The 16,591-nt window shown below is 52.3% G+C and overlaps 2 protein-coding genes across 2 annotated transcripts in view; one reads left to right on the top strand and one right to left on the bottom strand.

Moving 5' to 3' along the window:
- Positions 1–3,671, bottom strand: part of CD9 (CD9 molecule) — a 35,641-nt gene extending 31,970 nt beyond the window's left edge. The window contains exon 1 of the mRNA XM_068560834.1: positions 3,455–3,671. Coding sequence (XP_068416935.1) covers positions 3,455–3,520 — 66 coding nt within the window. The 5' untranslated portion in view covers positions 3,521–3,671. The remainder of the gene's footprint in view (positions 1–3,454) is intronic.
- Positions 3,672–3,824: 153 nt separating this feature from the next.
- Positions 3,825–16,591, top strand: part of VWF (von Willebrand factor) — a 198,747-nt gene continuing 185,980 nt past the window's right edge. Inside the window, exon 1 of the mRNA XM_068561367.1 lies at positions 3,825–3,972. The gene's annotated coding sequence lies outside the window, so the exon portion shown is untranslated. The remainder of the gene's footprint in view (positions 3,973–16,591) is intronic.

Genomic DNA, 16,591 nt, shown 5'->3' with positions numbered 1-16,591 from the left:
AAATGAAGCCACGCTCTGAGTCAAGCCTGGGTACCCACTGCACACTTCCATTTCCTGACTCCTATTTCGGGTTGTGTGGGAATGTCCTTTGCTGTAGGCCCTGGGGGTGGGGCTGGTTTCGTAGACTGAGCTACTGAAGGGACCTTTTTGGACCATTTGCTCCAACCCACTGGTTTTACAGATGAGGAAACTGAGGTCTGGAATTCAAAAGTGACCTGCTCAAAGTGAACTGGGGGCAGAGCTGGACTAACACCCAGGTGCCTGAACTCTGGTCCAGGCCTCTGTCCCTGTTTCCGTGAAGCCTGCCTTGGGCCTGCGAGACACCATTTCTCGGGAGAGAGAAATTCCCTGCTATTCCCATCAGTGAGGGAGGAGACGGGTGAGAGGCAGGGAACAAAGGGGTGAGGGGTGGGGTAGAATGTGAAGGCCTTGCTCCTGGCCTGGACCAGCCCCGGTTCCCCACTGTACAGCTGAGGCTGCCCCTTTGGCATCGTACAACGTTTCCCCATGGAAATTTTTTGGAGGGTGGGTAGGCAAAGAGGTCTGAAGGAAACCCAGAAACAACTGAAAGAGAGCTGGGAAGTTAGGGTCCTGGGGGCACTGGAAGAACAGCCTGACTGCTGGCTTAGCTGCGGGCACCAGAGGCCCTACTTGGGGAGGGCAGGCAGTGCAGGCTCTGCTGTCACTGAGGGTCCCACAGGGATGAGAGTGGGGGCCAGGGAAGAGGTACCCTGCTCCCCTCCCCCGCCCCAATCATCCCACTGCTGCTGAGGTGGGCTTCTCCTCTCTGGATCCCTGCTGGACCACCCCTCAGCATCCTCTGTCCATGAGGTCCTGGTGGCCCCTAGCCTCCCAACTCCTGCTCTTCAAGGCCCACATCAGGTCCCAAACACCAAGTTTATACATTCCTGGTCTCAAGGGAGAAAGGGAAGTGATGACGTCATAACAATCCAAGCAAGCAGTTCCCTCAGGTCATAGCTTCTCTTAAGTTATTTTTTGAGAGCTTGTTGCCACCCTCCTTTCATTCCCACTCAGCTGGGTACAGCAGTAGGTGGTGATGGAAAGCATGCTGAACTTGGAGCCAACCAGACCTGCCTTCAAACTTACCTCTGATGCTATCCTGCCACATGACCCTGGCTGAGTCGTGGAACCTCTCTGGGGACTAGTTTCCTGGTCATCAGTAAAATGGGGATAATGCTACCTGCTCTGGCTGTACAATGAGATTTGGAAAAGGACTTTGCAGTAACACACTGCACAAGGGGATCATGGTGTTCCTTTATTCCAACACCTCCTAGGAGGGAGATGAGGGCTTCATCTCTACAGGGACCTGAATACAGGACGACTGAACAATAAATGATTCAGAGACATGAAGCTACTGCTGACCCCCATACACCACCCGTTACCAGGTCCCCTTGTTGGTTTTGTGATGGAGGCGGAAGAGGACAGGACTTACGGGACCTAGGGGTTGGGGTATTGGCTGGGTTCCCGTGACGCTGGGCAGGTCAGCCCCTCTCTGGTTCCCGCTTCCTCGCTGTGAAGAGGAGGCTGGACTGAATGACCTCAAAAGTCATTTCTAATTCTATACCCAGCCGTTCCCAGAATGAGTCATTTCTGTTTCAGATGACACAGCCCATCAGCAGCACCTAGCCCAGGCAGGGGCAGGTCTGGATACAGTGAGGTGGCAGGCTGGAGTCAGTGAGAGGCTGAGCAGATACCTGAGTGGCCTGAGAGCCTCCCGCCAGGCTCCTGCAGGTGCCACGGGGCGGGGGGTATGGAGGCACCCTGGGAGTCCGTGGGTCCCCACGCCCCAAACCCTCACACAGCCCGGGCAGATAGCTGAGGAGTAACCAAGAGACTGGCAGGGGAGAGACAGCGCTAGGGAGGAGGGAGAGGAAAACTCCTTAAAGGACAAGGGCGGGGTGGGGCGGGGCTAAGGAGCCTTCGACGCTCTTTCCTAGAGCCGGAGTTGGGGAGAGGGGGGAGCCAAGGCTGGCAGCTAGCTGGCTGGCAGGGACACCCGGGAGGAGGGGGTGCCCACCACAGGAGGGTCTCCCTAGAGCAGGCCATGGGCTGGGCAGGGCACACCTATGCACTGTCCTCACTAGAGCAGGTGTTGGGTGTGATGAGTCTTGCAAGGGCAGGTCAATCTCATACCCCGTCAGCTCCAGAGAGAGGATTAAATCTCAGGAGATTTTCCCTGGGGTTCATGGGGAAGCAGCTCCAAGGAAATAAGCACATTTTTGTTACAAGCCTCTGGTGGCTCGCCCCTGCTTCTACAGCCATCTCTATCGAGAGTGGCACAGGGCCTGCCTTTCCAAATGCTTTCCTGACTGCAAAGGGGCAAATACTGTCCACCTGTGAGCAGGGGATGTGGCCCGTGAACCAGGACACCAAGGTCCCCTATTCCTTGCTCCTTTCTTTGGGTGGCCCCTAATCCCACAAGGAGAGGTGCCGAGGGGTCACTCCCCTTCCCTGCTGCCGGCCTTCGCCTTCCCATTTGCAGACAGGCCGAGAGTGGCCGGCAGCGGGAGTCCTGGAGCTCCCTGGCCTGCGTCCTCCCCAGGTGACAGTCCACTCCCTGTGGCCCCGCCCGGCTGCTGGGTGGGCTGGCGGGGAAGGCGGTGAGGCCGGCACCTGATCTCTCCCGGAAATGGAGAAACACAGGACTCATCCTACTGAGGGCGCCGATAGGCATCTGCCCCACCCCTCCCCAACTCTCCCGGAGTTCTCGCCAGCTCAGATACTTATCGCTTCTTCGGGGAAAAAAAAAAAAAAAATCAAGACAAGCTAGTCTTTCAGGTAGTTTCGAGGGAGCTCGGACTTTCTCACGCCGGCTCAGAATCAGTCTGAGAACATGGGGGCCTGAAGGTTCCTCCTCGGGGGTGGAGGAGGGATCCCGACGCTCATTCAGGGACGGGGCCCGGGACGCTGACACCCGCGACCGGCGCGCCCCTTGCTCTCCGGCGTAAAGGTGCGAACAGACCTTCACTGAGCTCCTCCGGCGCCACCTTAGTCCCTTGGAGGGTCCGCATCCTCCCCTCCCCGCGGCCTCGGCCACTCGGGGGGACCCCACCCGGGTCACGAGCTGCACTGCCCGCCACAGTCCCCCTCGGGCAGGGCCTTGAGTCCCCAGCAGAGGGGGTGCTCCGTTTCTCCCTCCTGCACTCGGAGGGGATCGAGGTGGGAGCAAACACACACCCCCCCCACCCCCGGCTCACTAGGGCCCCGAGCCCCCTGCCGGCCCCGCTTCGGACCAGCCCCGGACCAACGCGCCCTCCCAGCCAGTGTCGGCCCCCGCCGAGGAGCCAGCTGGCGGCCGCAGTGCCCTCTCCTACGGCCAGGAGTCTTCCCCTGCGCAGGCGATGCCGGTGACCGGCAACCGCAACCGTGGACCGGGTGCCCGGGGCGGACAGGTGGCCCCGGAGAGGAGCGCGCGGCAGTTGCGCTCACTCACCCAGAAGATGAAGTTAAATCCGAACAGCAGATATTTGATGCACTTGGTGCCTCCTTTGACCGGCATGGTGCGCGCTAGACTGGCCTGGGCCGGACTGGTGTGGGACGGGGGCGCTTGAGGCCGGGACGGGCGGGACCAGGCTTCGGACCGAGGTGCTGGCGGCTGCGGGTTGGCCTCAGGGCTGCACTTTTAAAAAGTGCCACTCTTCGGGCGCGCGCTGCCGCGGTGCGCATGTGCCGGGCCCCGCCCCCCAGCCCCGCCCCGCCGGCCCCCGCCGGCCCCCGCCCCGCCGGCCCCCGCCCCGCCGGCCCCCGCCCCGCCGGCCCCCGCCCCCGCCCCACCTGCCCCGCCCCGCCCCGCCCCGCCCCGGTCCGGTCCGGTGGCCGCGGCCCCTCCCGCTTCTGGCTCAGCCCTTCCCACCGAGTCGGCCGGCCTTGACTTCCCGCCATGCTCCCCGTTTCCTCCCAACAGTCCTGGGGTCTTTCCAGTCCGTCATCTTCGGCTGTTTTCGTCCCAGAGTAAGTGGAGGCCTCGCCCTTCCGGTTGTCGCCTGGTTTCCGCCCTTCCCGAGCCCTCTACTTTGGGAGACCTTCCCCCGTGGTCGGGGCCGAGGTCTCTTAACCCAAGGCCGGCTGCCCGCAGAATGAGGGCTCTTCTTGCTTTGGCCTCGATTTAAAGGGAAGCTGCCTGGCCTTATGTCTCCCTGGGGCGGCTCCTTGCAAACCTTCACTCGTGAAGCACACTGTTACTCGGCACATCATGCGGAGCAGGAGGAATTAGAAGCTCGCCGTCCAGGTGGGAAGGTCGGTCGGAGGCTTATGGGAGTAATTCTCAGTTACCATCACTGAATAGTAATATGTCTGAGGGCCGGGCAGTCCGGGAGTGCTTCCTGAACTTGAGGTTCAGATGGCCCAGAGGAGAAGACAAAGGCTGTAGCTTGGCTTCTGTCTTTGCCTCTACCCCCCATCACCCGCCCTCTTGCCCTTTGACTCTGCCCACTGCTACCTCTTTGATGCTCCAGTGCCAGAGTTCTTAGTTTCTCCTCCGCTCAAAAATGTCCCGCAAATGATAAATGTTGGCGAGGATGTGGAGAACAGGGAACCCTCCTACACTGTTGGGGGGAATGTAAATTGGTGCAGCCACTATGGAAAGCAGTATGGAGGTTCCTTAAAAAAATTAAAAAGAGAACTACCCAGCAATTCTCCTCCTGGGTATTTATCCAAAGAAAATGAAAGCACTACTTGAAAATATATTTGCACCCCTGTGTTCATTGCAACATTATTTACAGTAGCCAAGATATGGAAACAGCATAAGTGTCCATCAATAGATGAAGGGATAAAGAAGATGTATATATACACAATGGAATATTACTCAGCCGTAAAAAAGAATGAAATCTTGCCACTTGCAGCAACATGGATGGACCTAGAGGGTATTATGTGGAGTGAAATAAATCAGAGAGAGAAAACCAGATACTGTATGATTTCACATACATGTGGAATCTAAAAAAACAAATATAACTAAACAGAAACAGTCATAGACACAGAGAACAAACAGGTGGTTGCCACAGGGAAGGCGGGTAGGGGTAGGAGAGAATTAGGTGAGGGAGATTAAGAGGCACAAACTTTCACTTACAGAATAAATGAGTCATGGGAATGAAATGTACAGAGTGGGGAATATAGTCCATAATTATGTAATATCTTCATATGGTGACATGGTAACTAGACTTGTGATCATTTTGAAATGTATAGAAATATCGAATCACTGTGTTATGTATCATGAACTAACACAGTGTTGTAGTCAATTATACTTCAAAAAGAAGCAAACAAACTCAGAAAAAGAGATCAGATTTGTGGTTACCAGAGGTGGGGAGGGGAGGGGAAGGGGAACTGGATGAAGGTAGTCAAAAGGGACAAACTTCCTGTTATAAGGTAAATAAATACTAGGGATGTAATGTACAATATAATACGTATAATTAACACTGCTGCAAGTTATAAAGGAAAATTGTTAAGAGAATAAATCCTGAGCTGTCATCACAAGGAGAAGATATAAATATTTTTCTATTTCTTTAATGTATGCGTATGAGATGTGGATATTCACTAAACCCACTGTGGTAATCATTTCATGATGTATGTGAGTCAAATCACTATGTCGTACACCTTAAATTTACACAGTGCTGTAGGTCAATTATATCTCAGTACAGCTGGAAGAAAAAAATACTTTCCGCAGCTCCCCACATTCAGGAAGTTAAAATTCCTCATCTTGCATCTGTAGGGGACACTCTGCCCTCCCCAGCACCCCAGGCCTGCACGTGGCATGTGGTGTGTGCCCTCTGGCTGGCCTGCCTTCCCATCTTCACTTGTAGAAATTCTATGGCCCCTTAAACGTTCCTTTCCTGTTTCTCACCAGAGGATGAGGAGATTCGCCCTACTTTTGAAATCCCAAAACCGTTTCGTATATTTTTCAAAATGAAGTTTCCTTTGGTGGTGTTTTTTTTAATTACAAAAACAAAACCTACTCAATTACCGAAACATCAGAAAATACCAATAAGCAAAAAAAAAAAAAAAAAACGTAACTCAAAATAACACTCACCAGAAACAGCCAGCGTTACCACTTTGAAGTACATATTTTGCTCTGTTTATGATCGTTGTTAGATCTGTCTCATTGATTCATTCATTCGAAAACACCTTTCAGTATCCTGTTACGAGGGTATATCCTTAGGGCAGGAGGGGGATGACCGTATTACAGGAGGTCAAGGAGAGAGGCTTAAAGGCCAGGGGGGCTTAAAGGAGGGGCCTTTGACCCAAATTGGGAAGCATGCTGCAGAACCCCAGGAAAAGTGGTTGCAGTCATGGGAGAATCAGGCAAAGCTGGGGCTGGGGCTGTCTGGGGTCTGGGCTGGAGCTCACAGTTGGGGGAGGCGTGTGGGGAGGTGAAGGTGGGGATGTAACTAGAGGTGCCTCATGGTCTTGGACTCTGCACTCGGGGGTGAGGGGTCACTGAAGTGTTCATAAGCAGGGAACCTGCGCTTTAGGTAGCTGGGTGGCTGGTGGCGGGGTGCTTTTGGGGGCTGAGGGGAGGAGCAGGCAGGAGGCTCCTTGAGGACAAGGACCATTGTCTCTATCTCCAGGCCTTGGCTCAGAGCTTTGGGGGGTTAGACTGAAAGGTGAGGTGTATCAGGGTACCTGCAATTGGGGAGGGGGCAGCAGGAGACGAAGGTGAGCTGGGGACTTGTGGAGGTACGGTAGGAGGCTGTCGAGTAGTTCAGGTGAGAGACCAAGGGGTGGGGCAACGGGGTGGAGGCTGGAGAGAGGGGGGCAAACCAGGAGAGGGGGTAGCGAGGGCAAGATCAGAGTCAGGCCAGCTGGAGCCGAGGAGGATTTCATTCATTTCTTCTTCCAGAGTTTCTGGAGGGCCTGCTCTGTGTCCTATAGATACCCGATGCTAAGACGACATGCCCTCTATCTCACCTGGAAGAATCTCAGTGCAGGCCAGACCAGTATAAGCCCCTGGGGTCTTTGCTTGTGGTGTAACCGAGCAGGACCCTGTGGGGCCTTCCTGGGACAGGCCTCCCCCATATCCTCTGCTTCAGCTCGTCTCTTAAGTACCTACTAATGGTATTTGATGAACATTTCCTGAGTTGTTTTACATATGCTAAACCCCCCACCAAAGGGAAGACTACTTGATGACCTGAAAACATAGCCCCAGGCCTCCTGGAGCCTAAGAACTGATCATGTTAACCCCTGTGACACCGCCATCAGCCAGTCAGAGAATTGTGCACAAGGGGATCACATACCCTGCGACCCTTGTCCCTTGCCTGGCTTTTAAAAAAGCTTTGCTGAAACCCTTCGAAATCCTTCCGGGAGCTTGGGGGTTTTTTAGGGCATGAGCCACCCGTCTCCTTGTATGGCCCTGCCCTGATAAACCTTTCTCTGCTCCAAACTCCGACGTTTTAGTATGTTTGGCCTCACTGTGCGTCAGGCAAATGAACTCGTGCTAACAGGGGGGAGATGTGGCCTAGGAAGTAGCAGGGGCTGGGGTGTGTACCCAGGTCTGCCTGAGCCGGGAGAGGCTTCCAGCGAGGGGGGACACCGCCGCTGACTTTGGAAGGCGGGCCAGCAGACGAGGCTGGGGAGGGAACTCCAGGCAGAGGGAAGCATGTGGAAAGGCACAGGCACAGAACCACAGGCAGCTGCTGGGGAAACCACCATAGTGGGTGAGACAGGGAAGGAAGGAGCAGCGGCGGAAACAAAGTTCCCTACATGTCGCCAAAAGCGGCCACGGGCAGAGGAGTTTTCGTACCCTTTCCCGGGTCACTGCCCCTGACCCACCGTGCCCAAGGATGGTTGGGGTCCAGCGGGGTGTGGGGTGCTGAGGCCGGAAACCAGACAAGGTCTCATGGTGCTCTTCTCAGCCAGAGTCCGCCTGCCTTGGGAGAACAGGTCTAAGGAGAGAAAAGATTTTATCTTTTTTATATTCTCCTCTCCTCTCCCCGCCCCACCTCCTCATTCACAAGCCCAGATGGGAGGAGTTGAGCAAACATTTAAGCTTATGATAGAAACTCCTTCTAAGGGTAATTGTGAGCACTGACTGAGGTCATCCACCTGCCACTGGAGTGCCCAGGGAATGTTGGCCACTGTTACTATTACTGTTACTGTTTACCCTCAAGAAACCATTGGAGGGGCAGGGCTATGGTGAAACATCAAATGACGTACAATCAAGGAGTCCTGAGAATGTGAGTGAGGAGATCTGAATTCTGTTCTTGATCCCACCCTTTGGTTTATTTTGGACAAGCCACCTCCTCTGTCTGGGCCTGTACAATGACATTTTGAATTAGGAGATGTCAGGTCCCCTCCATTCTGTGGTGCCCTGAGCCTCCGCCCCAAAGTGTGTTTGTTAGAGGCCTTTAGTCCTACAGGCAACCAAGAAAGGGAGCAACGGAAAAAATATGGTTTGCTTTAACTGGAAGGGGAAAATCTGGGTAAGCCCCTGAGTCAGAGATCACATGAAGGCAGTGAGACCTTCCAGCCTCTGTGGTGATGGAGTGGGAAAACTTTTCCTCCCTTCCCTCAGGACATCCTGTTTCTGGAAAAACCCCTGCTCTGGCTGAGGGTTCACTTTGGCTCTTGTGCCCCACCTGGTGGTAAGATTTGAACACAGGGCTGGGGAGCTGAGGACTCGCCACGCCCGTCTGCCTGGGACCGTTCCTGCTTCCCGCTATGGGGGGCGGCTGGAGAACCCACTCTCATGGACCACTAAGGCCTCCCAGCTGCCACACTGGTGGCCATTTCTCCTTGCCATGACCCTGCTGACCAGCCCTTCTTTCTAGACACCTCTCCCTTGCTGTCCCTGGGGTTGCACCATCTTGGTTCACTCCCTTCCCTTCTAGAAACGTCTTTGCTGCTCTTCTTACTAAGCTCAAATGTCACCACTCCGTGAAGCCTTGAACACTCGGTCTTTTCCTCCATGGATTACCTTGTTTGGATCTTTGCTGTGTGACTCATTGGCCTTCATCGTAATCTCTCCTGTGTACACGTTTTGGAGGCGAGCTCCTCTAAATACGCGTGCATTTGCTTAGTTTCTGTGTTCTCCAAGCATCCAGTCCCTTGCTGGCCCATAGGAGCCCTCTGCAAACTTGTGAAAAAACTGCAAGGGAGTGGGTTTCCCTCAGGCATGGCTCCTCTGTCCTCTGCTCCCCTCTTTCCCTGGACGTGCATCCCCCCTTGTTCCTCCCACCATTTTTCTTTTGAGCTTAAATTCATCATGATATCTGAGGGCCTGTAGAGCATTTCCCTAACCCTAATGTCCCCGCAGATATGCCCACATCCTAACGCCCCAAATCCGTGAAGATACTACCTTCCATGGCAAAAGGGATTTTGCACGTGTGATTACGTTACGATCTTGAGATGGGGAGGCTATCGTGGCATGTACTCATGGGCCCAGTGTAATCCCACGCATCCTTAGAAGAAGAGGCAGGAGTGTCAGAGCCAGAGAGGGAGATGTGGAGGTGGAGGCCGAAATGGGAGGGATGCAGGGCCGCAAGCCAAGGAATGCAGGCAGCTCCAGAGGCTGGAAACGGCAAGGAAGCAGATTCTCCCCTAGAGCTGCCAGAGGAAGCAAATGTCATTGTGCCGACTCATTTTGGGCTTCTGACCTGCAGAATTGTAAAGTCATGTGTGCTTTTTCTTTTTTTTTTTTTAATTTTTATTATTATTATTTATTTGTGGCTGTGTTGGGTCTTCGCTTCTGTGCGAGGGCCTTCTCTAGTTGCGGCAAGCGGGGGCCAGTCCTCATTGCGATGCGCAGGCCTCTCACTATCGCGGCCTCTCTCGTTTCGGAGCACAGGCTCCAGACGCGCAGGCTCAGTAGTTGTGGCTCACGGGCCTAGTCGCTCCGCGGTATGTGGGATCTTCCCAGACCAGGGCTCGAACCCGTGTCCCCTGCATTGGCAGGCAGACTCTCAACCACTGCGCCACCAGGGAAGCCCAATGTGTGCTTATTTTAAGCCACTAAATTTGTGGTAATTTGTCACAGAATCAATAGGATACTAATAGACATCTCAATATAAACATCAAGATCAGACTTCATAATCTCCGAGGGCCTCCCCACACGAGAAGCCGACTTCCCTTCTCCTTGCCCACACCCCCCCAGTCAGCCCCGAACCCTCCTCTCCCCCGTGATTCCTCTGCTCCTGCGGTCCCACCCCTGCTCACTGAATGTGGTTCCTGCCTCCTTGTACTGTTCCCGTCACTGGTAGGAGGTGCCACCGAGGCTGTCCAATTTAAAAACGAAGAAGCAAGCCTAAGGCAGGAGAGAGTGATTTATTTTGTTTCTTATTTTTTTTCTCCGTTCAAATGACAGGGTTTTATTGGATTGTTGGTGTCTTTTTAAAATTTTTTATCTTTTTCAAGGAAGTTACTTTTATTTATTTATTTATTTCTTAATTGAAATATAGTTGATTTACAATGTTGTGTTAGTTTCCCATATAGGTTATTACAAAATATTGAGTAGAGTTCCCTGTGCTCTACAGTAGATCCTTGTTGGTTATCTGTTTTATATATAGTAGTATGTATATGTTTTTTTTAAAAATTATTTTATTTTATTTATTTTTGGCTGCATTGGGTCTTGGTTGCTGCACGTGGGCTTTTGGCGAGCGGAGGCTACTCTTCGTTGCGGTGCGCGGGCTTCTCATTGTAGTGGCTTCTCTTGTTGCGGAGCACGGGCACTAGGGCACGCAGGCTTCAGTAGTTGTGGCACATGGGCTCAGTAGTTGTGGCTTGCGGGCTCCAGAGCGCAGGCTCAGCAGTTGTGACACATGGGCTTAGTTGCTCCACGGCATGTGGGATCTTCCTGGACCAGGGTTCGAACCCGTTTCCCCTGCATTGGCAGGTGGATTCTTAACCACTGTGCCACCGGGGAAGCCCAGTAGTGTGTATATGTTAATCCCAACCTCCTAATTTATCCCTCCCCACCCAAGAGAGAGGGATTTAGAGAAAAGAGCAGACCTCAGGGCTTCTGAGTCCAGCTCCGTGCTGATTGCTCAGCTTTCTTTCCTCCCGCTCCACCCAAGATGGGGCCATGTCCTCAAAGCCCTTCCTCAGTCCAAACACCTGTCCCATCCTCCAACCCGCGTTCCTGTCATTCACTCATCCAGTCTGCACACATCACTGGACCGACTGCCTTGCCATGTCACTGGGCGTGGGCTGCCTTGGGCCACCCTACTCCCACCATAACTTCTTTTCAGCGCGTTGAACACACGCATAGTCCGTGTGGAGACCACCCACGCAGAGTATGGAGTTTATGAAGATCTCACGGAGAACTGGATGAGGGGTGACAGCTTGCACGCCAGAGAACACCATTCTCAAAATGCTTTTTGGATCTTTCTTCAAACTTCCATTCTGTGCAGCCACGCCTGCCTGGTCTCCTGCACCCCTGCCCAGCCCCTGCCAGCCTCTGGCCCTCGCCCTCCGCTTCATGGGGAGCCGCGTAGCTCTCACTCGGCATTTCCAGTCTGATCCTCCGCTTCCCACTACCCCAGCGCAGCAAAACAAATCATATTTCTCAGGATCTGTCCACTTTAGAAGAGTGGGTGGGGGGCAAGGAAGAGTTGTAAGTAACTCATATTTAATATCATCTTTGTGTCGTAACTCCTAAAGCTTTGCTTCGCTCATTTTTCCTGCTCGAAAACCTCTCGGGCTCCACTTACTGCTGAATTGTTTGCCATCACACTTATCACCTTCTAACAGAGGAAAGAATTTTCTTAGTATGTGTGTTGTTTATAATCTGCCTCCTTCCGCGGGAATGTAAACTCCTCTAGAGCAGAGACTGTGACCGTCTTGTTCTCAGAAGTATCCCAAGGGCCTTGAAGAGTACCAGACACACAGCAGGTGCACAGTAAATATTTTCTGAATGTATGAAAGGCTCATGTCCTAATTCTAAGCTCATCATAAAGGCCCTCTGCTCTCTCGTCATAACCTATAGTATTTACAATTCTGTTCCCTCTCTTGGGACATTACATGCACACCCACACCTATGGCTGGGTTCTCACCTCCTCTTCCCTCTGCCGCAGTCCCTGGCCCATCCTTTTCTCTTCTCCCCCATAAGCAGCCCCCATCTTTGAGGCCAGCTCGGCCCCTGCCTTTCCTGAATCCTCGATCATCCCAGTCTGCACTGGCCCTCCCTCTCAGCGCTCCTGTAGCAATTTCTTTCTGAATCACCCACTAGACTCTGATCAGACATTGTCCTGGATGGTAATTTCACGTGTGTTGTGTTTTTTTTTTTTTGGCTGAGCCGCGAGGCATGCGGATCTTAGTTCCCCAAGCGGGGATCGAATCCGTGCCCCCTGCAGTGGAAGCACGGAGTCCTAACCACTGGACTGCCAGGGAATTCCCAGTAATTTCATGTTTCATGCATCTTTTTAAAGAAATGTCCCCCAGTAGATGATCAGCTCCTGTAGTGCCCGCAGTAGGTACTCTGCAGACACTAGATGAAAAACTAAGCCCAAAGAACGGACACTTGGATGGGCACAGCTGCTATGTGTAAACCCGTTTAATCCTCAAATGGCCCTCTGGGGTTGAGAGTCTTACTACGTCCATTTCACACATGGGGAAATGGAGGCCGCATGAGTTCCCCTGCTAGGAACCAGCGGAGCCGGGATTTGAGCCCAGGTGACCTGGCTCCAGGACCCGGGTGCTGAACTACCTCTGCACGGCGTAAGTGGCTGTGTTAACATTGGTGCTCTCTCTGTCTTTCTTGGCCTTTGGTTGTGGAGGTGGGTGAAGGGACTGCAGGTGACCCCCGAGGGGTTGTGCCATCTTGAAAGTGCCCCCAGCAAGCTGAGCGTCTGAGTCTTAGGGGCCGAAGACAGGTGGAGAGCTTGCGTCTTGGTCCTGCCTTTGCTGGAGCCTGTCCTTCTGAGCCTCCCTTTTCACAGCTGCGGAGCCGGGAGGATGACTGCTCTCCCTCCGCCACGGGGAATGGGGACGGCTGCCGACCTCTGTTCTGGGTGATGGTTCTAGGTTCCTAAGGGGGATTAGAGGCTGGACACAGGGCCCCTCCTAGATGAGCTCTGTGCGTGGGGGTGTGTGTAGCAGACCTGGGATCTTTGTGTGTGTGTGCGTTCAGGCACGTATGGGCAGGTGAAATATAGTTAAGATGAACATGAAGGTAAGAAACTGTGGCTGGTGTCCCCCTGGGGCCTGTGGGAAGGGTTCAGAAAGAGGGGACATCGCCGTGGAGTGCTGCCTGCAGAGAGATGGAGTCTGGACCCCGTGGTGGGGCACAGGAGGCCCCGGTAAGCCGGCCTCTGCCAATGCCCATCACGTGTTCCCCGCTTCTGGCAACTTATATGCTTTAGCCATTTTGTACTGCTCTTCTTTTTGCCTTTTTTCCTTCTCTCTCTTTCTTACTAACTCTTTTATTTTGGAATAATATTAGGTTTACAGAAAAGTTGCAAAGATAGTACAGCTTCCCCCCCAATATCAACATCTGAAAAAAAACGTGGTTTATTTGTCAAAACTAAGTACAGTACTATTAACTAAACTGCAGATGTTATTCAGATTTCACCTGTTTTTCCACTAATGTCCTCTTCCTGTCCCAGAGTCCAATCCAAGATCCCACGTTGATTTAGCACTTTGAATTCGTTTTAATTCTCTGAACGCCCTGGGCTCATTCCCGCCTCTCTTACTTTGACTCTGTCATTCTCTTCGTCTACAGTAAATTTCCTATTCCCAGCAAACTCCTATTCATCCTGCAGCAACCCCTCTTTCAGTCAGGGATAATATGGGGAGTGGTGGTAGGAGTGGGGCTTTGGGATCTGGCTGTTAGCAATATTAAGTGGGGAGAATTTCCACTGCTCCTGCCATACTCAGGATCTCTTTGACTCTCAATTGGTTTTTTTTGATAAATTTATTTATTTATTTTTGGCTGTGTTGGGCCTTCATTGCTGCGCGCAGGCTTTCTCTAGTTGCCGCGAGTGGGGCTACTCTTCGTTGCAGTGCATGGGCTTCTCATTGCGGTGGCTTCTCGTGTCGCGGAGCGCAGGCTCTAGGCACGCAGGCTTCCATAGTTGTGGTGCGTGGGCTCAGTAGTTGCGGCTCGTGGGCTCTAGAGCACAGGCTCAGTAGTTGTGACGCACGGGCTTAGTTGCTCCGCGGCATGTGGGATCTTCCCGGACCAGGGCTCGAACCTGTGTCCCCTGCCTTGGCAGGCGGATGCTTAACCACTGCGCCACCAGGGAAGTCCCACTCTCATTTGGTTTTTATGTAACCTTCTTTATGCAAATCCAAGCACATGCTGGTGCATACTATTGCTCACTCCCCGCTCCCCCAGCCATGGTTACTCAAGGTGCTGCATCTGCAGGTGACCTTCACAGGACCCTGCAGACGGCTGAAGGCAGAGCTGGCACAGAGCTCAGGTCTCTCACCTCTGGGAGTTTCAGCGGCTCCTCTGTCCTTCGTGATCATCCGCCTCTATGTTCTTCCGCTGTCCGGTCTGGGGGTGCTTTGGTGTAACACTAGGCTCAGTTTGGTGGGTAGTGGGTTTCCTGTGGTTTCTCGGCAGGCTGCACATTTAGATAAGGTTGCATCATCCTTTTATTTATTTATTTATAAAGTCCCCTTTGGGGACTTTCCTCAGGATGCTGCAGCCTAGGCTGTCGCTGGTGTCCCTGCAACCCTTCCACCTACCTCTGCCAAGCAGACCAGGAAACCCCCCAGAATGTTGGACCCCTGGGCTCCCTGACTCCACCCACCTCCGGGGGCTTTGGGGGGGGCCCTCCCTCCCCCCCTCCCCCCCTCCCCCCCAGTCCTCTCTGCTCCTGAGTCCCCTGCTTGGGATGCTCTTCTTCACCCCCATCCTTTAACTCTCCACGCAGCATTAGATTTGTATTGTCTCCCGAATTTAACTTCTGTGTAGATCATTCATTTACATGATTGAGAAATAAAGATATAAAAGTGTAGAGAGGGAAGAGTGTATCTCCTAGAAATTGTTATAGATTGAGAGAAATTTAGGACTCACCTTAACCCAGTACAGCATGAGGGCCTTGTCTGGGTCCTGATTCAAACGAAACAATTATTAAAAAAAAAAAAAGTTTGTAGGCAATTAGGGAAATTTAAATATAAACTAAGTATTAGATGATAGTAAGAAACTATTTTTAAAGTTTATTAGGTGTGATGATGGAGTTGTGGTATACTTCTGAAAACGCCCTGTCTCTTAGAGCTACATGCTGAAGTTTTTAAAGCTAGAGTGATACGATGTGTGGGATTTGCTATACATTTTCAGTCCTTTCCCAAAAGGTGGGGAGATAAATGAAACTGGGAGGCAAAACGGTGGTAACTGTTGATGCTGGGTGACGGGTAGAAGGATTCACTAGACTATTCTCTCTGGTTTTGTGTGTGTTTGAACACTTCTTTTTTTAATAGTTTTTTTTTTTTAATTAATCTTTTATTTATTTATTTTTATATTTATTTTTGGCTGCGTTGGGTCTTCGTTTCTGTGTGAGGGCTTTCTCCATTTGCGGCAAGCGGGGGCCACTCTTCATCGCGGTGCGCGGGCCTCTTCACTATCGCGGCCTCTCTTGTTGCGGAGCACAGGCTCCAGACGCGCAGGCTCAGTAGTTGTGGCTCACGGGCTTTGTTGCTCCGCGGCATGTGGGATCTTCCCAGAGCAGGGCTCGAACCCGTGTCCCCTGCATCGGCAGGCAGATTCTCAACCACTGCGCCACCAGGGAAGCCCTGAACACTTCCGTAATAACACAGAATATCACCATCCAGCCTTGTCCCCCATCAGCCTGGTTCTCCTCCAACAACCAATGCTGGTTTTATGTATCCTTTATGCAAATAACTAATACATATAATTACTCACTCCTCCCTCCTTCCCTTTTTAAGTACCTTGCTACTGGTGCATTTGCTTTTTCCCCACTTTATTATAAGTGCTAGGCAGAATAATGGCCCCTAAAATGTCCACACCCTAATCCCTGGAGCCTGTGAATCTGTTACTTTACATGGTAAAAGGGACTTTGAGATGGGAGGGTGATCCTGAATTATCCAGGTGGACCCAGTCTAGTCATGTGGATCTTTAAAATCAGAGTCTTCGCTGGCTGTGGTCAGGGGAAGATGTGAGTAAAGGTCAGAGAGACATGGCAAAGCTGGCTTTGAAGCCGAAGGAAGGGGCCACATACTGAGGGTTGAGTATGGCCTCCTGAAGCTGGAAAAGGCAAAGAAGTGAATTCTCCCCTGGAGCCTCCAGAAGGGAAGGCAGTCCTTCTGACACCTTGACTTTAGCTAGCACTTCTGACCTACACAAATGTTATATAGACATGGGTGTTTAGGTTTGTGATGATTTGTTAAGCAGCAATAGGAAACAATTACACTCTATCTTGGAGCTATTTCTGTGTCAGGGCAGAGATGGCAGAAGCACCAGCTCCTCACTTGTACTCGGCATCTGGAGTCTGACAGATCCGGGCTTGAGTCCCAGCTCTGCCACGTTCGCTGTGCAATTTTGGGCGAGTTACATCCCTTCTCTGGGCCTGTCTCCTTGTCTGTAAAAAGGCGATAAAAGCACCTGTCTCACAGGGGTGCCCTGAGGATTAAATCCTACAGTGCATCCAAAACATTCAGCACAGTGTCTGGCACATAGTAA

This window comes from Eschrichtius robustus, chromosome 13 (genome assembly GCF_028021215.1).
Source record: "Eschrichtius robustus isolate mEscRob2 chromosome 13, mEscRob2.pri, whole genome shotgun sequence".
NCBI lineage: Eukaryota > Metazoa > Chordata > Mammalia > Artiodactyla > Eschrichtiidae > Eschrichtius > Eschrichtius robustus.
The sequence above is the reverse complement of the archived record's forward strand: the minus strand, read 5'-3'. Positions and strand labels throughout refer to the sequence as shown.